General features: G+C 43.9%; 1 protein-coding gene across 1 annotated transcript in view; it reads left to right on the forward strand.

Moving 5' to 3' along the window:
• The window catches only part of LOC134353215 (meiosis initiator protein-like), a 99,045-nt gene that overhangs the window by 61,808 nt on the left and 11,550 nt on the right, over window positions 1–25,687 (forward strand). The window contains exons 10-13 of the mRNA XM_063061236.1: window positions 4,774–4,895; window positions 15,935–16,138; window positions 21,384–21,634; window positions 24,552–24,641. Coding sequence (XP_062917306.1) covers window positions 4,774–4,895; window positions 15,935–16,138; window positions 21,384–21,634; window positions 24,552–24,641 — 667 coding nt within the window. The remainder of the gene's footprint in view (window positions 1–4,773; window positions 4,896–15,934; window positions 16,139–21,383; window positions 21,635–24,551; window positions 24,642–25,687) is intronic.

A 25,687-nucleotide genomic window follows, 5' to 3' on the forward strand; every position in this document is an offset into this window, starting at 1 on the left:
TGTCGATACCTTCAAATTCTTCATAGGTCCTAACTTGTTGAAGTTGTGAAATTCTTTCATTTTTACTCCCAGCCATTTCTGGCATCTCCAAGCCTGAATACTTGAAACTGCAGTGAACAAAACAGATATAAATTGCGTTACTGCTCATTTCTCGCCAACATCAATGACAGATATGACTGTTTTTTGAACGCAAGCGCAGATAACTGACGCTATTTAAAAACCGTTAACTCTAAGCACAGTGTAGTGTCTAACAGCCACACAAGTGCACACATCTGACGCTAGTTAGAAACTTCGTTAACAGTCAGTTGTCCCAGTTAAGCAGCATAGTGTCCCAAATAAACAATGGGAATCTCAGCTACTTTCTCGATTAGTTTTTGTTCTTTAAGAGTTGTCCCAAATAAGTGGCTGCCCCGATTAACTGGAATCCACACCATCAATTAATTGGGGCAACTGCTTACCATCACAAGTAAAGCCCTCCCCGCTACTGAGCTCATCGACAAGGAGCGTGGTCACAGGAAAGCAGCGTTCATCATTATGGATCCCTGCCAATCAGGCTATGCTCTCTTCTTGCTGCTGCCATCAGGAAGAAGGTACAGGACCCTCAGGACCCACTCCACCAAGTTCAGGAACAGTTATTATCCATCGGCCACCAGGCTCCTGAACCGGGGGGATAACTTCACTCACCCCGACACTGAATAACCTATGGACTCACTTTCAAGGACTCTTCATCTCACGTCTTTGATATTTATTGCTTACTTATTTTTATGATTATTATTAGTTTGTTTGTTTACTACTTCGTTTTATTTTGTTGAACCTGCTGGTGTGAGACCTGATGAAGGGTCTTGGCCCAAAACATCAACTGCTTATTCATTTCCGCAGATGATGCCTAACCTGCTGAGTTCCCCCAGTGTTTTATGTGCATTGCTCTTGGTTTCCAGTGTCTGACGGCTTTCTTGTGTGTTTATATTTTATTTGTTTTTTTTCTTTTTGTATTTGCACAGTTTGTTGTCTTTTGCACATTGGTTGATTGTCCATCTTGTTGTGTGCGGGTTGTGGTTTGCCAATGGAGTACCAGTGTCCCACCCACTCTACCTGCCTTCACTGTTGGTGATGAAAAGCTGTCAGTAGTGCCATCTTTCAAATATCTGGGGAGCATTCTCTCTGAGGATAGCAGCATTGACAACGACATCCAGAGCCACACTAAATAGGCATCAGCTGCCTTTGGGAGACTTCAGCGTAGAGTCTTTCAGAACAGGAAGCTTCGTCCCTCTACAAAGGTCGCCGTATACCAAGTGGTCTATGTCACCACCCTGCTTTATAGCTGTGAAGCTTGGGTAACCTACAGCCGTCACATCAAATCCTTGGAGCGCTTCCACATAAGCTGCCTCCAGTGCATCCTGGGAATTACCTGGCGTGAGCTGGTGCCTCACACTGAAATACTTGTAAAGACCAGCTGCAGGAGTATTGAGGCTATGATCACCCAGTGTCAGCTGCAGTGGCTGGGGCACTCTGTGCTGGCCCGCAGAGTGTTATACGGCCAGCTACATCGTGGTCGACGCTCAGCTGAAGGGCCGAAGAAGCGCTATAAGGATCAGATGAAGAATGCTTCAAGGAAGTGCAAGATCAGACTCGAGGACCTGGAGGATGTTGCTGCTGACCGTACCACTTGGTGACGGCTGTGTAGGGACGGGGTTCGTATTCTGGAGATGGAAAGAACAACCAGAAGAGAGCCAGGAGAAATGTAGCCATGGTTGCCACATATACATGTCCCACCTGCAACAGAGCTTGTGGGTCCAGGATAGGACTGTATAGTCATCAAAGAACTCACCGTTAAAGGAATGGACATCATCATCGGATTTCGATGGATAACTGAAGAGAAAAGAGAGAGAGCGCGGGTTTTCATTGATTCTATTGTGTTTCTTCATATTTACTGTGAATGCCTGCAAAAAGAATCTCAGAATTGTATATAGTGACATCTTTGAACTTTGATAATAATAATTTGAACTTGGCTGAAGTTTTGAAGCTGTTCCTAAAGAAATAGGTGCATGTTTTCAAGCTCCTGCACCACCTCCCCGATGTCCTGGGTGATTGGAGTCCTTAATGATGGATGTCGCCTTTTTGAGGCATTGCCCTTTGTAGATGTCATTGATGCTGGGGAGGCTAGTGCCCATGATGGAGCTGGCTGACTTTACAACCTTCTGCAGCTTTTTCCAATTCTGTATGGTAACCCCTCCATATGAGACAGCAATGAAACCAGTTGGAATGCTCTCCATGGTACATCTGTAGGAATTTGCTGGAGTCTTTGGTGACATACGGAATTTCCTCAAACTCCCAGTGAAGTAAGCCACTGTTGTGCCTTTGTAATCCCCTGAGGAAAGAGAAAAAGAAGTTTCAGTTTGGAGATCCTTCAACAGAACTTTTATATTGGAGATTTCTACACCTTCTACATTTTTAGATTTGTACTTTGCTTGTAAGACTTCCCTTCCCCACCACCCCTATTTCCAAACCCAACCTGCGTTCAGTGACATTGGCTGCTTTACTGACCCTAGCAGCAATATCTGTCAACTCGGAAACCACAAAGCGGAAATTGTACCACAAGAGTTATTACAACATCTTTTATTCCGTGTTTTATGATGTGAACTGACTTTTGAGCAACAGTGCATGCAGTGTTGAAATCCAGCCACCCAGAATCGGACATTTTGTGCCTTTACAATTTACAGTCAGTGGCCACTTAATTCTGTACACTTGCTCCTTAATGCAGATATCCAATCATGTGGCAGTAACTCAATGCATAAAAGCATGCAGACATGGTCAAGAAGCTCACGTGTCGTTCAGACCAAACATCAGAATGGTGAAAAATGTGATCTAAGTGACTTTGACTGTGGAATGATTGTTGGTGCCAGATGGGGCGGTTTGAGTATCTCAGAAACTGCTGATCTCCTGGGATTTTCATGCACAACAGTCTCTGGAGTTTACAAAGAACATGAAACATCGAGTGAGTGGCAGTTCCGTGAAAGAAAACTCCTTGTTACTGAGAGAGGTCAGGGAATGACCAGACTGATTCAAACTGACAGGAAGGCGACAGTAACTCAAAAGACCACATGTTACAACAGTGGCATGCAGACGAGCATCTCTAAAAGCACAACATATCAAACCTTGAAGTGGATGGGCTACATCAGCAGAAGACCACAAACATACTTTGCTTATTGTCTCTCAAAATGTCTCTCAGCATCTAACCCCTATGTATTAGACCCTCGGTCACTGTCGAATCTGACTTCCTCTTGCAAATGCAGACAGAAACTAGCTGTGCAACTGGACCATCTATTGCATTAGACAACCAAGCGGGTTGCAATTTAACTTTTCCACTCAAACAACAGGAATTCTGCAGATGCTAGAAATTCAAGCAACACACATCAAAGTTGCTGGTGAACGCAGCAGGCCAGGCAGCATCTGTAGGAAGAGTTACAGTCGACGTTTCAGGCCGAGACCCTTCATCAGGACTAACTGAAGGAAGAGTGAGTAAGGGATTTGAAAGTTGGAGGGGGAGGGGGAGATCCAAAATGATAGGAGAAGACAGGAGGGGGAGGGATAGAGCCAAGAGCTGGACAGGTGATAGGCAAAAGGGGATACGAGAGGATCATGGGACAGGAGGTCCGGAAAGAAAGACGGGGGGGGGCGGGGGGACCCAAAGGATGGGCAAGAGGTATATTCAGAGGGACAGAGGGAGAAAAAGGAGAGTGAGAGAAAGAATATGTGCATAAAAATAAGTAACAGATGGGGTACGAGGGGGAGGTGGGGCCTTAGCGGAAGTTAGAGAAGTCAATGTTCATGCCATCAGGTTGGAGGCTACCCAGACGGAATATAAGGTGTTGTTCCACCAACCCGAGTGTGGCTTCATCTTTACAGTAGAGGAGGCCGTGGATAGACATGTCAGAATGGGAATGGGATGTGGAATTAAAATGTGTGACCACTGGGAGATCCTGCTTTCTCTGGCGGACAACTCCCTTGTCCATTCGTCCCCCCCATCCCTCCCCACTGATCTCCCTCCTGGCACTTATCCGTGTAAGCGGAACAAGTGCTACACATGCCCTTACACTTCCTCCCTTACCACCATTCAGGGCCCCAAACAGTCCTTCCAGGTGAGGCAACACTTCACCTGTGAGTTGACTGGGGTGATATACTGCGTCCGGTGCTCCCGATGTGGCCTTTTATATATTGGCGAGACCCGACGCAGACTGGGAGACCGCTTTGCTGAACATCTACGCTCTGTCCGCCAGAGAAAGCAGGATCTCCCAGTGGTCACACATTTTAATTCCACATCCCATTCCCATTCTGACATGTCTATCCACGGCCTCCTCTACTGTAAAGATGAAGCCACACTCAGGTTGGAGGAACAACACCTTATATTCCGTCTGGGTAGCCTCCATTCGATTAGTGGCACCCATTTTAATGTTTTCTTTAAAGTTATGCTGCTCCATGAAACCATACTGCAGGCACGACAGTTTCAATAACCCAGCCGTCACTCAGGTCTGGATTTTCCAGTAGATATGTGACATAACTTAATTATAGTACTCTCATCTCTGAGTCAGTAAGTTGCAAATCCAAGGCCCTGAAATTCGAGCAGAGTCCGGGGCTGAGTGTTGATGGGAAAGGATTTTGTGATTGATGACAACTGCAGTTTTCTTTTTATCTATTTGCCATTCATTTTTAAGTTTCACACTGACAAGCAAACTGAAAATGCAATGCCACAGATGTGTACTTTCATCCTTGCAGCCTTATTTGGAACGGTGTGCCTTAGCCCAGAGTTCCCGGTGACCAGGCCTGGAGACTCGAAGCACTCGAATGCCTGTCAAACCCAGCAATTACCCAGCAGTTACTGGAATGCTTCTTTAAAGGTATTCAACCTGTGAAGTTCACATATAGAACGTAGATGTTTTTATCAAATCTCTTCTGTCTGTTCATCTGTGTTCTCCAGTCCTTTCCATCCCCAGTAATGGTGTCTGAAACCGTAAGACCATAATGATGGGAGCAGAATTAGGGCATTTGGCCCATTCTGTCATGGCTGATTTGTTGTCCCTCTCATAATTGGGAGTTGAAATGTAGTTTTGATGGAGTACAGGTATATTTTGGTGAAGGGAAGAAGGCTCCTTTGTCTACCTGTCCAGGAACATAAGGGGCACCTTTTGAGGTTGACAATCTGCCCTGAAGTTTGCTCTGATGTTTAATTTAATTAAGACCATAAGACGTAGGAGCAGAATTCTGCAGTGTTCTGCAGGGATCTGTTCTGGGACCCCTCCTCTTTGTGAGTTTTATAAATGACCTGGATGAAGAAGTAGAAGGGTGGGTTAGTAAATTTGCTGATGACACAAAGGTTGGGTGTGTTGTGGATCGTCTGGAGGGTTGTCGGAGGTTACATTGGGACATTGGTAGCATGCAGAAATGGGCTGAGAAGTGGCAGATAGAGTTCAACCCAGATAAGTGTGAAGTGGTTCATTTTGGTATGTCCAATTTGAGGACAAAATATAATGTAAATGTTAAGTCTCTTGACAGTGTGGAGGATCAGAGAGATCTTGGGGTCCGTGTCCATAGGACACTCAAAGCTGCTGCACAGGTTGACAGTGTTGTTGAGAAGGCGTATGATGTGTTGGCATTCATCAACCATGGGATTGAGTTCAAGAGCCGTGAGGTAATGTTACAGCTATGTAAGATCTTGGTCAGATCCCACTTGGAGTACTGTGTTCAGTTCTGGTCACCTTACTACAGGAAGGATGTGGGTACTATGGAGAGAGTGCAGAGGAGATTTATAAGGATGTTGCCTGGATTGGAGGGCATACCTTATGAGAATAGGTTGAGTGAACTTGGCTTTTTCTCCTCGGAGCGACAGAGGATAATAAGTGGCCTGACAAAGGGGTATAAGATGATGAGAGGCATTGATAGTGTGGACAGACAGAGGCTTTCTCCCAGGGCTGAAATGGCTAACATGAGGGGGCATATTTTAAGGTGTTTGGAAATAGGTACTGAGGGGATGTCAGGGGTAAATTTTTCACACAAAGAGTGGTGGGTGTGTGGAATGCACTGCTGGTGGCGGTGATGGAAGCAGATAAATAGGGTCTTTTAAGAGCCTCTTAGATAGGAATATGGAGCTTACAAAAATGGAGGGCTATGTGCTAGGTAGTCTCTAGAATAGGTTACATGGTTGGCACAACATTGTGGGCCAAAGGGCCTATAATGTGCTGTAAATTTCTATGTTCTATGTTCTAATTAGGTCATTCAGCCCATTGAGTCTGCTCTGCCATTCTATCGTGGCTGATTTATTATCCCTCTCAACCCCATTCTCCTCCCTTCTCCCATAAACTTTGACATCCTTACTGATCAAGAACCTATCAACCTCTGTTTTAAATGTACCCAATAACTTGGCCTCCACAACTGTCTGTGGCAATGAATTCCACAGATTCACCACCCCTCTGGCTAAAGAAATTCCTCCTCATCTCTGTTCTAAAGGAAACTAGGTAGTGCTCTTGCTTCTGAGGCATGCAGTTGTGAATTCAAGCCCTATTCCATAGAGGTGAGCACAATAAATACCCCAGTGCTCTGTCAGACATGCTTTTTTTTTAATGAAGCTTTACACTGAGACTTTGCATGCCCCTTAGGTTAGTTTTAGCCTTATTTGTCACATGTGTGAAATGCATCATCTTGAGTCATATCAGCTTTTGGCACATTGGCCTTCATAAATCAGAGTATTGAGGACAGGAGATGGGATGTTAATGTTGAATGCAAGCGGCTGGACGTCATCGAACATCCTTCTGGTAGCTCCTACAGCCAGGCTGATGCCAAGCATATTGCTTCATAAGTTTTCCTTTGGACTACACTGATGAGGCCGAGAGGGGGGATCTTGATGACTGGGCATCTCAGGATCTCCATACCTTCCGCCCAGACTTGTGATGATGTTGTTCATCACTCAGTGTCCTTCGAGACAGATGGATGCCAACAAACTAACTCCTCATAATTTTGTTTACCTTTATGAAATCTCCCCTCAATCTTCTACTTTCCAAGGAATGAAGTCCTAACCTTCTCAATCGTTCCTTAAAACTCAGGTCCCCCAGTCCAGGAAGCATCCTTATAAATTTTCTCTGTACTCTTTCAACATTATTTACATCTTTCCTGTAGGTAGGTGACCAAAACTGCACGCAATATTCCAAATGCCCACAAGGCAATGGGATTAGCTGGGGATCTGGTTCACGAGCATCAGGCCAAGCCTGCGTGCTACGTGTGCAAGGGCCAGGCCAGGAGTATAGAGGGTAAATGCAAGCAGGGTTTTTCCACTGAGATTGGGTGGGACTACAACCAGAGGTCATGAGTTAAGAGCGAAACCTGAAAAGTTTAAGGGGAACATGAGGGGAAACTTCTTCACTCAGAGAGTGGTGAGAGTGTGGAATGAGGTACCAGCTCAGTTGGTGCATTCGAGCTTGTTTTCAAAGTTTAAAAGAGGTTTTGTTTGGTGTATGGATAGGAGCAGTTTAAAGAGCTGTAGGGCTGTGGGTGCAGGTTGTTGGGAAAAGACAGTTTAAATGGTTGGGCGAAGACTAACTGTTCAGACGGCCTGTTACTGTGCGGCTCTGACACTTATCAAATCAAATCAAACCAGCAAGGCTTGTGCTGGGCAGCCTGTGGATGTTGCCCACAGCATACTAACCCTAACCATACGTCTTTGGAATGTGGAAGGAAACCGGAGCACCCAGCGGAAACCCAGCGAAGTCCCAGGGTGAACATATAGACTGTGGCAGGAATCGAACCTGAATCCTAGAGCTAATGCTGTAAAGCGTTGGGCTAACTGCTCCACTACCATGCCACCTCCAGATGGACAGGAAATATTGAACTCAATACTTACCCCTCGTTCAAAATTACTAATGTAGATGATCTGGGCCACATTACATTGTGTGTGAAGTCTTACTCTGCACAGATTGACTGCAACATTTCCTGCTTTACAACATGCACTTCACCTCATTAGCTATCAAGTGCTTTGGGTCATTCCAATTAATAAAAACACCCCATAAATGCTGGTCTTTCAGTTTCCCTTTCATTCATGTTTTGTCTTTTGGTATTTTGGCCGTGATTCATTAATGAGACCTAACAGTGACTCCTGACAGTCTGTTAGTCTACAGAGGACATTAAGGTTACTTCATTTATGTGACCTCCTCACTTGATCCACCTTTCTTAAATAATGTCTGAGCCTTGCTCCATTTAATTGTATTTTCTCTTGATTCCTGCACAATAGCAGGATACCATCCTCAGTCTTAAAGATTACAGTTAATAGCCCTTAGGGAGGGAAGGGTGAATTCAGATTCAGAATGATCCACCGGATGGTTGTGTTGAAGTATGCTGTGGAGAGGCTTGTGCAAAGCACAGAACAGATGGGCTGAATGATCTGTTACTTTGCTGTAAATTCTATTGTCTTTGTATGAGAAATATTTCTTAATTTTACTCCTAGTGTAGCTAACAATAGTTGAAAGATGATCAAACCCCATTATAGTTATATACATGAGTAGTTCAATGGTTCCATTTAATATAAGAGAATGTATGCAGTATACTCTTACTCTTCCAGACATCCACAAAACAGAAGAAAAATCCAAAGAATGAATGACAGAAAAACGTTAGAACCCCAAAGCCCCCCACCCCCTCCCACGCACAAGCAGCAGCAAAGCATCAACCCTCCCCCCACCCCCTCTTGTTCCAGCAGAGGAAGAATTTAAGCTGTTTTACAGGTGAGCTCAAAGAAGTCGCCCTCTGGTGCCAGCTTAGCTCCTCCCCTCTATCCAAATCTTTAAAGGAATACCAGCCAGATTTATGACCTTACACTTTCTATCAGAGGTTGAAAAGATTAACGATTAAAAATTAACTTCATTTGCTATTTATGTATTGGATGCATCGTGCCAATGACCAACACTGTCCAAGGATATGCTGAGGGCAGCCCACAAGAGTCACCATGCTTTGGGCTCCGACATTGCATGCCCACAATTCACTATCCCTAACTGTACGTCTTTGGGATGTGGGAGGAAACCAGGAGCATCTGGAGGAAACCTGTGTGGTGAACATACAAATTCCTTACAGCAGCAGAGGGTATTGAATTCCAATTGCAATCACTGGTGTATTATACTAACCACTCCACTGCAGTACCATGTAGCCTGGTTGTAGGGTAATAATCGATGCTACCCTGGGCTTTGTGCTCTTTGCCAGTATAGTTTAAAGTTCAAAGTAAAATTTATTATCAGAGTACATGCATGCCACCACATAAGCCCTGAGATTCTTTTCCTGTGGGCACACTTAACAAATCTATAGAACAGTAACAGTAAGCAGTACGAAGTAACAAGATAGAGAGTCCTTAAAGTGACACCATTGGTTGTGAGAACCCCAGAAATAGAATGAGGGTAGTTATTCCCTTTTGTTCGAGAGTCTGATGGTTGAGGGGTTGTAACTGTTCCTGAATCAGGTGGTGCAAGTCCTGAGGCTCTTCTACCTTCTACTGGTGGCAGCAGCAAGAAAAGAGCATGGCCTGGGTGGTGAGCATCTTTGATGATGGATGCTGCTTTTCTATGGCAACATTTCATGAAGATGCATTAGTGACACTGAGATTAATGTTACTGTCCTGACATCCACTGCAGTAGAAATTCAGAAAGACAGGCAGCTAAATCTGTTACTCTTCTGGCTGATCTGATTCAGCTGTTACTGAATTGTGTAGTTTATATTTTCTTGTAGTATTGAGGCATTTGGACCCAAAGGGCTCGGAGTTGATCTCCTTCTGCCTGACATCCTTCCAAGATTTCTACACTCATCCAATTCAGCATACTTAATTATCTCTGAACTTAATCACTCCTTCTTTCGCACTGTATGCTGTCCAAGGATTTTTTTTTGGTATTCACTCCCTAAAGATCTCCACCTCTTTTCAAACAGTCCTTAAAATGTCTTCCTTTCATAGAAACATAGTAAACCAACAGCACAATACAGGCTCTTTGGCCCACAAAACTGTGCCGAACATGTCCCGACCTTAGAGCTACCTAGCCCTCTATTTTTCTAAGCTCCATGTAGCCATCCAGGAGCCTCTTAAAAGACCCTATTGTTTCCGCCTCCACTACTGCCGCCGGCAACCCATTCCACGCACTCACCACTCTCTGCATAAAAAACTTACCCCTGACATCTCCTCTGTACCTACTTCCAAGCACCTTAAAACTATGCCCTCTCATGCTAGCCATGATGTTTCATAGATATCATTGAATCTTTACTGTACAGGAGGAAGCCTTTAGGCCCATCTAGTGCACAGTGGATCTTTGTAGAGCAAACCCATTCTCCTCTTTCCCCGTAGACCCACAAAGTATTTCTGGCTGATGCCTCTAACCTCCCTTGGATTAGAAGAATCAATAGGATTGAAAGACATACATGCTTGTTCTTATTTAATGCCATATTATGTTTATTTGATCACACGATTATTTACATTTTTAATAGAATGTAGAAGAGTACAGTGCAGGAACAAGCTAATGACACCAAAACCCTTCTGCCCACATAATATCCATATCACTCCATTCTCTGCATGTGCCTATCTAAAAGCTTCTTAATTCCCTCTATTTGCCTTTACCAGCCCAGCAGTGCACCCCAGTCACCCTCCACTCTCTGTGTAGCTTTAACCTCTTGCTTCGGCAGTCTGGTGGACCTACCTGCTTCAAGCAGACTTCAATCATACCAGAGCCCAAGAAGAATGTGGTAACCTGACACAATGACTATCATCTGTAGCACTTAAATCCACAATGATGAAATGCTTTGACAGGTTGCTGATGAAATACATCAACTCCTGCCTGAGAACTGAGCTGGGATCCACTCCAATTTGCCTACTGGCATGGCAGGTCAACAGCAGATGCCATTTCATTTGCATTTCATTCAACCCTGGAACATCTGGACAGTGAAGGTGCGTACATCAGGATGTGCTTCATTGACTACAGCAATAGTACTATATACTATAGTACTATTCTTCAGTACCATCATCCCTTCAAAATCAATCAATAAGCTCCAAGACGATGGCCTCAATACCTCCTTGTGCAACTAGATCCTCGAATTCTTCACTTGCAGACCTTGGTCCATTCAACAACACTTCTCCAAAATCTCCATCAACACGGGCGCACCAGAAGACTGTGTGCTTAGCCCCCTGCTCCACCCACTTGTGACTCTGTGACTAAGTACAGCACCAATGCCATATTAAGTTGGTTGACAACACCACCATTGGCCGAATCAAAGGTGGTGATGAATCATCACATAGGAGAGAGACTGAAGATCTGGCTGAGTGGTGCCACAACAACAACCTCTCACTCAGTGTCAGTAAAACCAAGGAGTTGATTATTCACTATAGGAGGAGACATGAGCCAGTCCTCATCAGGGGGATCAGAAGTGAAGAGGGTCAGTAACTTTAAATTACTCATGTTATCATTTCAGATGATCTGTCCTGTGTACGGCACAAAAGTGTCGTTTCAAAGAAGGCGAGGGTCACAGGTGAAGCCCTCCCCATCATTAAGCTAATCCACAGAGAGTGCTGTTGTAGGAAAGCAGCATGTATCATCAAGGATTGCCACCGCTCAGGACATGCTCTCTTCTCTCCGCTGCCATCAGGAAGGAAGTACAGGAGTCTCAGGTCCCACACCACCAGGTTCAGGAACAGTTATTACCCCTCAACTATGAAGCTGTTGAACCAGATGGGATAACTTCACTCACCCCACACTGAACTGATTCCACAACCTACAGACTTACTTTCAAGGACTCTACAACGCATATTCTCAATGTTTGTTTGTTTGTTTGGTTGATTATTTATTATTTAGTTGTCTCTTGCACACTGGTTGTTTGTCCATCTTTGTATGCAGTTATTCATTGATTGTTTATTTGTATTTACTGTGAATGCCCACAAGAAAATGGATCTCAGGGTTGTAAATGGTGACATATATGTACTCTGATAATAAATTTACTTTGAACTTCAAAATGTATACACATAATATCTAACATAACTTATAATTTTATATATTTATACTAAACTTAAAACATATTACCCTTTCAAAAATCAAGTTAAAATGAAGATATTAGTAGACCAAATTTTAATATTCACATTCAGATTTATTTATTTATCACATGTACATCAAAAGATAAAGTGAAATGTGTTGTTTGCATGAAAAACCAACAGACACAAGGATGTATTGGGGGCAGCCTGTAGCTGTTGTCACACATTCCAGCGCCAACATAGCATACCCACAATGCTCAGCAGAACAATACAGAACACAGCAATGAAACAACCGCAGCAAAATATTGCCCTTTCCTCTCTCCCACCACCCACCCAGCTATTTGTAGGTCGAAATATAAATCTCAGTATATAAGTTAGAGAGGTGTCTAGTGCTTGATCTGGCTGTCAGAGATAACGAATACAATGTTCACAGTATTGTTTCTCATCTGCACAATTTACACTCTAAGCAACCACCTGAACCATTGTTTTAGCCCAGAAGCAGATGCAGTGCATTAAAAATACATGACTACCAATAAAATTCTACAAAGAAATAAAGGGACCAGTCCAAAATGTATCTAGCAGCATGTATAACTACAGCTGAAGCTATCGGTTAGTTTACTGGTGCCACAGTGTCCTGGATTTGCAGGTGAGAGCAGTCAGCGCATTCCTGCTCATTTCTCTAATCTTAAAGATGGCAATAAAACATAGGAAAACGTACAACTGTTGTCATACAGTTCTGGATGTTCTTGGTACACCTCTTTCAAGGCAGCTGTGACTTAAAGTGCATGACTCTTAACAACAAGATAAATTGTCATATTGCTGTTAAAAGTGTCAACTGAGTCTGTATCACCTATTCACCAATCTACCATTAGGGAGACACTGCAAGTCCATCACCACCAGGACTACACATCATCTCCAAAGCTTCATTCCTGTTCTTTCCAGGTTCTCAACAAAACTCACCCAGGTGTAATACCCCAACTGTCCCTGCATAACATCCACAAAGTGGTCTTTCCTGCTCTCCTTTTCTGTTAATAATTATTGAGTCCGTTCATATGTTCACATTTAGTTAAGTTTGATTATTGACGTTTGTGCATGTGACCATTCTGCTAATTGTTGATTGCTCTTGTAAATTGTTGGTTGCTATTGTGTTATCTGTTATGGTATTGTCCTGTGTTTTATGCTTGGCACCGAACCATAATCAATTCTGGGATGTTTCACATACTGGCAATAACAAAAGCAAGGGCACTAAAATGGTTTCTGTGCCCCTGGAGTAGCAGGAAGGTCAACCATGATTTCCAGTACACTCATTCCTGTGGGAAAGTGGATATTGGATTTTAGCTAACTAATAATAACTTTATTTATAGAGCACTTTCCACACAAATGACGTGGTTCAAAGTACTTTGCAATCAAAGTTAAAAGTACATTTATTATCCAAGTATGTATACATCGTACAACCTTGAGATCCATCTCCTTACAGGCAGCCACATAGCAAGAGACCTGAAAGACCCCATAAAGACTCCACAGCCTCTGGACCTATGGAATGGCATTAGGTTTGGTAGGTGTCTTGGCTGCCACGGGTGTAACGCTGCCTGGGGGGGAGGGGGGGAGCGCATTTTTGACCTTGGCATCCCGACAGCTTTTGACCAAATCTTCATCTGTCTATCTATTATCTGCCACCATGTGTAGCTTTGGGTGAGACTCTTCATCTTGATTGTACCCAGGTGTCCTTCATGCAGATTTTATAACACTCTGGTATGCAGTTTAGAGGGAACCACAACATGAGATTCACACATCAGCATTCATTGACATCCTGGCAGTTGGTCTCGTCTCACTGAGAACTCTGAAAACATCGGGTTACCATGAGCTGGCCATCCTTGCATGGTGACATTTGACAAAGTCAGGTCATTCCTTGTTTCCCTTTGTATTTTAGAATTTGTTACTGGCAACTGGTCCACCAGTGTGGTGTGGAATACTTCTGCTGGGTCACAGTACGAAGACTTTTCTTCTTCATTTGCTAATAGTGAAAGACTTGATAGGCCATCATCATTGCTGTGTTGTTTGGTACCACTGAACTCTAAGTCATAAGAGTAGGCTCCTAGGAATAATGCCCAGTGTTGTAACCAGGTAGCAGTCATCACTGGAATTCCCTTCCTGGGATTGAAAATGAACACAAGGGGCTGGTGGTCTGTCACTAGTGTAACCTTTTGTCCGTAGAGTTAGTGGTGGAACTTCTTTATTTCCCATACTAGATTAAAGCCCTCTCGGTTAATCTGTGTGTAGTTGCATTCTGCGCTTGTCAGTGATCTTGAAGCAAACACAGTTCGGGCGTTCAGATCCATCTTTCCAGATTGGCCCAGCGCTTAGCTCGATCAGACTTTATTCCCTCTTGGTTTAGGTGGGTGGGCTCCGAAACTTCTCCGCTCCGCTTGCTGCAACTCCATTTCTGACTCCGATTCTGTCTCGGCCATACCTCAGCCTCCCTCCGACTTTGCATTGCTCCCACACCCCTCGAGCCAGCCTCGCCTTCGCTTGTCTTTTCATTGTTTGCGGTGATCATTTACCACAATTTTCCACAGAAAAATGTATTAACAGAAGTATTTAGTTGTATTTCTTGCTTTACAAGCCACCAGTAAGCTGCTGCCCATTTTCAATAGCGCCATTTTAAACCGGAAGTTTCATGGGATAACAGTACAAATATGCAAAATATAATGAAAACTAAAATAAAAAGTAAAAATAAAATATATAAAAAGAAACATGAAAATTAAAGTCAAAAAGATTATTAGTTAAAAGCAAGGTTAAACAATGGATTTTGAGCTGGCATTTAAAAGTGCCAACTAAGTCAGCATCCCTTTTAGTTTTACACAATTTGGAGGATAGTTCGAAAAAGCTGACCTGCGAATTTTCTTTTGAAGGAGATTGTTTAAATTTAAGAGATTAGCGGAAGAAAACCTGAGAGCTCAAGCAGGATTATAAAACGAAAACAATTCTCTGAAGTTCTCCAGTCCCACACCTGGGTGTGTCTGGGGCATTAGTGGCCCGAGGAGAGTCTTGATGCAAGTTTATGAGAGTCATAGATAATGTAGACAGACAGCTGTGGAGGCCAAGTCATTTTTCAAGTGGAGGTTGATATGTATGAGTGTTAAAGGTTATGGGGAGAAGGCAGGTGAATGGGTTGACAGGGATAATAAATCAGGAATGATGGAATGGTGGAATGGCGAAGAAGACTCGATGGGCTGAATGACCTAATTCTGCTCCCATGTCTTATGCTCCTTTCCCCAAGTTAGAGATGCCAAGTACTAGAAGGAGTGCATTTACGGTGAAAGGGGAAAATTTAAAGGAGGTGGGTGGGGCAAGTTGTTTTACACATGTGGTGCTTGCTTGGAACAGGCTTCTGGGGTTAGTGGTGGAAGCAGATATGGTAGTGGTGTTTATGAGGCTGTTACATAGACATATGAATATTCAGAGAAAGGAAGGATATGGATTGTGTTGTTGCTGGAGATCTTGAGTAACACACAAAATTGCCTAGTGTTTCACATTTTGTGTTGCTCAAGATTTCCATCATCTGCAAAATCTTTGTGTCTGTGATATACGAGGTGTGAAGTCTATTCAAGGTATGGCTCCCCTGAAATACCTCCAGCATTTGTGTGTGTATGTGTGTATTGTTATGTGGATCATGTGCAGGCAGAAGAGATTTTGTTTAATTTTACACCATGTCAGTTCGGGCTGTAGGGTTGTAGTGTTCTACGTTCTCGGCAGTGAGACCCAAAATTGAGTGGCTTACCAATAATCACGGCTGAGGAACTGTACTGGCTTAAATCAGTGTCTTTAGAGAAAATAAGGGGAGGATAGGCAGAAGATTGTTGGCTGAGTCATTAATAAAATACCTCCTCGCTTTGGTTTTTGCAGGATGATCCAGACCAAACTGTGCCAGAAACTCCGCTGATCACCTCCGGCTCCTTCCAGTCAACCTTCATTTTCGACCACTGCTACCTCCCATACAGTGAAACGAGCAAATCCGAGTCCAGCCAGGCCGATAGTACGTCCTCAGGGGAGAATTCATGCCAGATCTGCCCAAGCGCAGAGAAGTGGGACAGACGTCTTCAGCAGGAGGTTACTTACTCTATCATAATCGGTCTTATTATTTTTGTGTTTGTACACCTTTTGTGTTCTTAAAGATAGTTTCAGGCTGTCACAGTGACTGCAGAGTTAGCATTAAAAAAATCTGCCCTACTAATTTTTCTGAGGTACTTCGGAGTATAAGAATATAACTTGTGCATCGCGAATCAGATTGCTGGAGGTTCATGTTCCACTCCAGTGATTTAAATTTAAAACCCAGTCTGACGTGCACAGTAGAAGGTGTAATCTTTCAGTTGAAATGTTAATTAAACCAGCTTTATCTTCTCAAGTGAATTGAACTTTTTTCGACACACAGGACTCTTACTTTGAAAGAGGGTTCAAGTCAGATTATGTCAAGTGTATTGTTATGTGCACAGGCACAGTGAGGTACAACAAAGAACATGCTTACAGCAGCATCCCAGGCACGTAGGTTCAGCCAACACACAAAACAAATTATACAAGTCAGTGAAGAGAAAAAACTGTGTAAAACAAGACATTAGTGCAGTTAAAAATACACAGTCAGAGACAAGTCCGTAGTAAGCATGAGAAATTCTGCAGATGCTGGAATTCCAGAGCAACATACACAAAATGCTGGAGGAACTCAGCAGGTTCAGGAGCATCTAAGGAAAGAAATAAACAGTCAACATTTCGGGCTGAGACTCTTCTTCAGGACTGGAAAAGAAGGGGGAAGATGCCTGAATAAAAGGGGCAGGGAGGGGAAGGAGGATGAGGTGGGTGGGTGAGAAAGGTAAAGGGCAGAAGAGGAAGGAATCTGATAGGAGAGGAGAGTGGACCATAGGAGAAAGGGAAGGAGGAGGGGCAGCGGGGGGAGGTGATAGGCAGGTGAGTAGAGGTAAAAGGTCAGAGTGGAGAATAAAGGAAGGGGAGAGGAGAAATTATTTTACTGGAAGGAGAAATCAATGTTCATGACAGCGGGTTGGAGGCTACTCAAACGGAATATAAGGTGTTGCTTTTCCACCCTGAGGGTAGCCTCATTGTGGCACAAGAGGAATGAGAATCAGGTTTATTATCACCGGCACGTGTTGTGAAATTTGTTAACTTTGCAGCAGCAGTTCAATGCAATACATAATCTGACATGTCAGGGCGAGAAAGGGAATGGGAATTAAAATATCTGACCGCTTGGAAGTTCTGCTTTTGGCAGATGGTGCAGAGGTGCTCAACGAAGTGGTCCCCCAATTTACAATGGGTCTCACCAATGTAGAGAAGGCCATATCAGGAGCACCCAATTTATAGTGATAGTTGACACCAGTCTATAGTAATTCTCCATCTGTAACATTATTTGCATATTATAGATGTACTGTCTGATGAAGTTTGCTTACTGTATTTCAAAGGCTGGTCTGTAGAGAGCTTTGGGATGTATAAATTGGCACATAATTACACTTTTATGCATTTCTCTGACCCATTAGCTAAGTACTTTGACTAGGACATGGATGGGAAAGGTTTAAAGGGTTTAATCAAAACACAGTTAAATGGACATTTTGATCGGCATGGACATGTCAGGCTGATGGCCCTGTTTTTGTGCTGTATGACTCTATAACTCTAAGCCAGGGGCTCCCAACCTTTTTAATGCCATGGACCCCTACTATTAACTGAGGGGTCAGGTTGAGAACCACTGATCTAAGCAGTGAGAATGAATCAATAACTGTAGGGCAAAGATGATTGTTGCCAAGACAAGGAGAATAGAGGTAAAGAATATTTTTAAAAGTAGGATTGGTGTCCTATGTCATTCAATGGGTAACTTTGCATCATGAGCTGTTAACTCAATCCTTGGAGTTCAAGCATAGAGCTCACTGTATCTTACAGCTCTGCAGCAGCACCATCTCCTCTATTTTCATTCCAAAAGTTCAAACTAAATTTATTATCAAAGTACATATATGTCACCACTTAAACCCTGAGATTAATTTTCTTGTGGGCATACTCAGTAAGTCTGTAAAATAATAACCATACAGAATCAATGAAAGACTGCCCAACGAGGGCATTCACAGTGTGCAGAAGACAACAAACTGTGCAAATGCAACAAGAAAGAAATAATAATAAATAAGCAATAAATATCGAGAGCATGAGATGAAGAGTCCTTGAAAGTGAGTCCATTGGTTGTGGGACCTTTTTAATGATGGGGCAAGTGAAGTTGTCCCCTTTAGTTCAAGAGCCTGATGGTTGGGGGTAATAATTGTTCCGAAACCTGGTGGTGTGAGTCCTGAGGGCCCTGTACATTCTTCTTGATGGCAGCAGTGAGAAGAGAGCATGTCCTGGATGGAGGGTTCCCTGATGATGGATGCTGCTTTCCTGCGAAAGTATTTCACACAGATGTGCTCAATGGTAGGGAGGGCTTTACCCGTGATGGACTGGGCTGTTTCCACTACTTTTTGTAGGATTTTCCATTCAAGAACAACGATGTTTCCATACCAGGCTTTGATGCAGCCAGTCAATATACACTCCACCACAAATCTATTAAAGTTTGTCAAAGTTTCGGATGTCAAGCCAAATCTTCGCAACCTTCAAAGGACGTTGGAGACATCTGACTGTCCTTTCTTTGCATTGTCTTAAATATCACGATTGACAGCTTCAGCATTCATTTGCGATAGTCCGTAATCCTTTGCATGATAATAATTTAAATTTGACTTTTCCATTTTAATTATCTTGCTGACATCAAGCCCAGAAACTGTTCAGCAAGTTCGACGTGTGAGTTCTCTGAAAGGGCAAGAAAACTAGGTCCTAATTCATTTCATTCATAAGCTGCTTATATTTTCAACTTTTTAAAATTTCATTGCAGAGTTTGCCCTTTTACAGATGCAGTATTCTTTTTCCTGCTTTTATGCGAGAAAAATGTTCCTCACCACTATTTTCATTGCCTAAGCAACAATCATCATTACTTCAGCATGAAAATGTCCACTTGTCTGTGTTTGGCCTATATCCCTTTAAACCAACTTTAAAAAAGGAAGACTGTCAAACACACGCTGTGCAGAAAAAAGAACAAATTGTACAAACAATAAAAATAAGCAAACTATAGGTCTTTAGAGCACATGTAAGTAACAAATTTGTTACAGGCAGCGCCAGGAACTGAACCCTGATCATTGGTTGTGGGCTGCACTCTAAAGTGATGTTTTGCTACCTTGCCTTTTAACTGTTGTTAATGTACTATCCTCAACCACTTCCTCTGGCAGCACTTTCTATATGCTGACCACCCTCTAGGTGAAAATGGTGCCCTCAGATTCCTACTAAATTCTCCCCTCTTGCCCTAGCCTATGCACTCCCTGTTCTTGATTCCTCCACTCTGGGGCAAAGTCTGTGTGCATTCACCCTGTCTCTGCCCCTCATGATTTTATACACCTCTGTAAAGTCACCCCTCAGTCTCCTATGCTCCAATGAACCAAGTGTCAATCTGCATAATCTCTCTTCCTAACCCAGTCTCACAAATTCTAGCAAAGTCTTCGTAAAACTGTTCTGCACGCTTTCCAGCTTGATGGCATCTTTCCTATAGCAAGTGACCAAAATCGAACACAATATTCCAAGTGATGCTGCCTCATCAACGTCTTGTACAACTGCAATATAACATCCCAACTTCTATACTCAATGCCCTGACTGATGAAGGGCAGTGTGACCAACTTATCTAACTGCAGTACCATTGTCAGAGAGCCATGTATGTGTTGGAAGTAATTTGGAAGATGTGTAGCTCAGGTTGCATTGAGTTCTTCTCCAATCTTGGCAATTTACTTACAGATATCTCGTCACCATATGAGGAGACACCGTCAGTGTGGTGTTGATAGTGGTGTGTCCTCCGAACGTTTGGCCTTTATATACCTGTCATTCAGCTGATCGGATGTCATTTCGGAAACTCGATTGTGATGTGGGGAGGAAATCTCGTCGGTGATTGGCTGTGTGGTGAACTTCATGCACTGTCCTCAGGAATTTTGCCCACATCGGCTCATAAATAGGATCAAGGTCTGCATCTTTGTTTTCCACGAACAATTCTGTAAACAAACACATAGACCTTGATTCTATTTATGATCCAATGCGGGCAAAATACCTGACCATAATGCATAAAGTTTGCCACAGGGCCAACCAGTGACGAGATTTCCTCATTTCCTCCCTACATCACAACTGATTTTCTGAAATGATGTCCAATCAACTGATTCAAATGTATATAAAAGCCAAGCAATCAGAGGACACACCACAATCAATACCGCACCGACGATGTGTCCTCACATGGTGACAAAATGCTTGCAAGTAAATTGCCAGGATCGGAGAACAGCTCATCCCAACAACCATGTATGTGTACTCCTAGGTCCCTCTGTTTCACAACACTTCCAGGGCCCTACCACTCATGGTGAAAGACCTACAATGATTTGTCTTCCCAAATGCAATACTTTGCACTTAGCTGAATAATCTTGGTGGCACAATAGCATAGCGGTTTGCACAAACACTTCACAGCGGCAGCGATCACCAATTGGGATCTGTGAGGAGTTTGTACATTCCACCCGTGACTGTGTGGATTTCCTCCGAGTGCTCTGGATTCCTCTTACTTTCTAAAGACGTACGTGTTAGGATTAGTGAGTTGTGCACAAGCTATATTGGCGCTGGAAGAAAGGCAACTCTTGCGGGCAGTCCCCACTACCTCTTCACTGATATGATTTGACGTAAATGACGCAATTCACTGTATGTTTCTGTGTAGATGTGACAAATAAATCTAATCTTTGATCTCTTTTCTATCTTTAAACTCTATTTAGACAATAGACAATAGGTGCAGAAGTAGACCATTCGGCCCCTCGAGCCTGCAGCGCCATTCTGAGATCATGGCTGATCATTTACTATCAATACCCGGTTCCTGCCTTGTCCCCATAACCCTTGATTCCCCTATCCATAAGATACCTATCTAGCTCCTTCTTGAAAGCATCCAGAGAATTGGCCTCCACTGCCTTCTGAGGCAGCGCGTTCCACACCTCCACAACTCTCGGGGAGAAGAAGTTCCTCCTCAACTCTGTCCTAAATGACCTACCCCTTATTCTTAAACCATGCCCTCTGGTACTGGACTCTCCCAGCATCTGGAACATATTTCCTGCCTCTATCTTGTCTAATCCCTTAATAAACTGTTTTACTATCACCGTGCTCAACTTTGCAAAATATTAATCTGTTAGAGAATCCTCCACAGAATTGGCTTGTTAAATGTATGAGGATTGTGTATTGGATTGTTATATGACTCCTGAGTGTCCCCCTGCAGAACAGCAATGAGAGCGAGCACAGCCTCTCCTCCAGCGACGACGTTGAGAGTAATGACCTCACCTGGACTCCATACTACACGGGGAGCCTTCCACAGCGAACCGCTCCCAGCAAGCTGAAGCATAACAAGAACATCGACCGCGGCAAGCAGCCCAGGGTGCGCAGGAAGCGGTGCTGCACGCTCCAGCTCAAGAAGAAGTGTGTCAATGGCTTCATCATGTTCTGCCGCGTTAATAGGAGGCTGTATATCAGGTAGGGAGACACAGTCGTACTTTGTACAAGACAGCAGAGACATGGAGTGTGCACAGAGGGTTGATGATGCAGTTCAAGTTTATTGTCCCCGTGACCATCTGGGTTTCCTCCGGGTACTCAGTTTCCTCCCACATTCCAAGGACCTATGGGTTATGGTTAGTAAGTTGTGGACTTGCTGTGTTGGACCGGAAGTGTGGTGAGCTGCCCTCAGAAAATTACAAACTGTGTTGGTTGTTGACGCAAATAACACATTCCTCTGTATGTTTCAGTGTACATGAGAAATAAGATTAACCTCTTTGAAGTTTTTCTGTGAGAAGGAGAGTGTGTTACAATAATTCAGGGGGTGGGGGGTTTTAGTAGAGGTGTGATACAGTATGTCTGTGAGAGGGAAGCGGCAGAGATACGATATATCTGTAAGATGCTGTACTGTTCTATGGGGGAGGGAGAGTTTCATATTTCACTGAGTTGGGGAGAGAGAATGGCACAGTTTTTTTCCTACCGGGGAAGTGTGTACAGTAATTCAACAAGGGGGTGAAGGTGTAGTACAGTATATAAGATCATAACACTCAGGAGCTGAAGTAGGCCATTCAGCTCATCAAGTTTTCTCTACCATTCCATTATTATCCCTCTCAACTTCATTCTCCTGCCTTCTCCCTGTAACCTTTGATGTCCTTACTAGTCAAGAACCTTTAATATATCCCTTTAAATATTCCCAATGACATGGCCTCCACAGCGGTCAGTGGCAATGAATTCCACAGGTTCGTTACCCTCTGGCTAAAGAAGTTCCTCCCCTGCTCTGTCCTAGAGGGACGTCTTTTTTTTCTGAGACTGTGCCCCCCACTATAGGAAACATCCGCTCCACATCCACTCCATCTAGGCCTTTCAATATTCGATAGGTTTCAATGAGACCCCCTCCCCACATTCTTCTAAACTCCAGTGAGTACAGGAAGTAAAGTGGAACCTCAGACGATGCTGTTTCAGCAAGTTTGCATTTCCTTCCTTTGTTCCAGTTACAGAGAGGAACATCTCGTCTTCCCCATTAATGTACTTCGCAAATATTCTCCTAGAGCCTTATTATTGGAATTAAAATTGGTTTATTGTCATACAGTACTGTGCAGAAGTTTTAGTCGTATATACATATTTAGCTAGCGTGCCGTAGATTTTTGCAGAGTAGTCTTATTTGTCAACATGGAACAGAGAGCGAGTTTGTAAATGTGGCGGGAGCAAAGGATGGTAGGATGGTGTGGAGGACCAGGGGGAGGGAGGAGTGAAGGTGGGGTTCTATGTGGGACAGGTGGCAGAGAAGGAGTGCCCAGGGTAGGGACAGGAGCGGATGTAGACACACCCAGCCCTGAGACACCAGGCAAGGTCATTCGATCCCAAATATTTGGTTTATTGATCATTACGGAATGTCTCTCTAGTGCTTCCCACTCCCTTCCCTCTCCTCTCTCTTTTTCCCAGCCATGATTCCCCTCTCCCTGCCCCCTTCCCACTCTCAGTCCACAATAGAGACCCACACCAGAACCAGGATTATCATCACTCACATCTGTCATTATTTTTTTTGTGGCAGCAGTACAGTGCAATACAAAAAATTACCACAGTACCATGCGAGAGTGTTAAGCGCCCTAGCTATATATACAATATGTGCCTCAGACTTTTGCACAGTACTCTATGTACTGAGGAGCATCGAAAAGCTTGCCTTGCATACTGTTCATACATGTCTACTCATTACTCAGTGCGATGAGTTTGTACAAGGTAAAACAATTACAGAATAATGTGTTACTGTTACGGAGAAAGGGCAGTGCAGGTAGACAATAAGGTGCAAGATCATAATGTGGAAGATGGTGAGGTCAAGAGTCTGCCTTATTGTATTAGGGAATAACTTAATATTGTTATTACAGCTGGGTAGAAGCTGTCCTTGAGCCTGGTCGGGTGTGCTGTGCCCAATGGGGGAGAGAAGAGCAAAAGTCCATGGCGGGGGGGGGGTGTTTGATTATTACTGAGGCAGCGAAAGGTATAGACAGTGTCCATGGAGGGGAGGCCGGTTTCTGTGATGTGTTGAATTGTGACAACAACTCCATGCAGTTTCTTACATTCCTGGGCAGAGCAGCTGCCTTCTTTTCATTGCCGCCTTCCGGGCAGCGTCTTTACAAGACGGGTGATCCCAGCCATTATCAGTACTCTTCAGAGATTGTCTGCCTGGTGCCAGTGGTCACATAACCAGGACGTGATCTGCACCGGCTGCTCGTACGACCATCCACCACCTGCCCCCATGGCTTCACATGACCCTGTTCGGGGTGAGGGGGGTTAAGCAGGTGCTACACCTTGCCCCAGGGTGACCTGCAGGCTAGCGGAGTGAAGCTGTACACCTCCTTTGGTAGAGACACATCTCCACCCCGCCACCCCACTGTGGTACATCTTTAAAAATTAGCAAAAATCAATGGGACATGTCAAATTTATTTACACATCCACAGACCCCTCAGTTAGTGGTAGGAGATCTTGTAGGGGTGTTGATCAGCTTTCCTGATCTGATGTCTTTGTGTTTTGAACAAGACAGGCAATAGGTGATAGTTCCTCAGAACCTGACACCCTGAACCCTCTCGCTCTCAGCTCCATCCCTAACTACATTCCCACCATCTCCCATTTTAGCTCTGCTCCTTTGTTCACGCTCCTGTTGCAATTCAGCAGATGGTAAAAAAATTCTAGCAGGTTTCAGTGGAAGTGAAGATGGGGGTAGATCCATAGTTTTGAGTCCTTACAACAAATGCCAAACTGTGCCTTCAGGACAGGGATCCAGGATGCAGGAAAAACATGGATAAAGCAACATTTCTGGTTGCAACAGAGCCACGTATTGTTGTGTTAAGTTGTTTTTCATTTTATTCAAAGTGAGTGATGATAATGCCTTGTGTGTCCACAGTGACCATCCTGGAACTGCCTCTACTGTTGCTACTAAAGCTTTGGCACACGTGTGGCGTACCATGTCGAAGAATGAACGGCAACCCTACTGGTAAGATAGGAATCAGAGCTGTGGTGCCAGCAGGGCACACACCAGTGTGGGGATCTGATACATACAGACCAGGACAAAGGCCTGGTGTATGCTAATATGTCTTATTGCCACTTCTCAGCTCATGGGTGATATAATTAGTCTTAGTGATCGAGGCATATGGAGAAAAAGTAATTACGACCATCACTTCAATGTTTGTGAATAACTGCTTAGGGCCCAGCTGGAATGTAAACACAAAAGGTTCTGCAGAGCCTGAAAATCCAGGGCGAAACACACAACAGGCAGGAGGAACTCAGCAAGTCAGGCAGCATCTATAGAGAGGATTAAACAGTCGATGTATTGGGCCAAGACCCTTCATCAGGACTTGAAAGAAACAGGGGTGAAACCAGAATAAGTGGGTAGGGGGAGAGAGAGGAGAATAAGCCAGCAGGTGATACGTGAGACCAGGTGAGGGGAAAGACGGGTGGATGGGGAAACGGGATGAAGTGGGAAACTGGGAGCTGATAGATGGAAGAGGTAAAGGGCTGAAGAAGAAGGAATCTGATAGAAGAGAAGAGTGGACCATGGGAGAAAGGGAAGCAGGAGGGGAACCAGAGGGAGTTGATGGGCAGGTGAGAAGAGAAAGGCTAAGAGGTGATCAAGAATAGGGAATGGAGGAAGAGAGAAAGGGAAGAGGGAAGAAATTATCAGATGTTAGCGATATTGATGTTCATGCTGTCAGATTGGGAGCTACCCAGAAAGAATATGAAGTATTGCTGCTCCAACCTGAGAGTGGCCTCATCGTGGCTCGAGATGAGGCCATGGACTGACATGTCGGAATAGGAGTGGGAAGTTAAATTAAAATGTGTCACCACCAGGAAGGATCACCTATTGTGGTGGATGGAGTGAAGGTTGTGCCTTGTATTAATTTCATAAGAACATAAAAAATAGGAGCAGGAATTGGGCATCTGGCCAGTCGAGCCTTCTTCGCCATTCAGTAAGATCATGCCTGATCTGGCTGTAGACACCAATCCATTTACCTGCCTTTATCCTATCTTCCTTAAAGTTCA

Source organism: Mobula hypostoma, chromosome 10 (assembly GCF_963921235.1).
Source record: "Mobula hypostoma chromosome 10, sMobHyp1.1, whole genome shotgun sequence".
NCBI classification, from domain to species: Eukaryota; Metazoa; Chordata; class Chondrichthyes; order Myliobatiformes; family Myliobatidae; genus Mobula; species Mobula hypostoma.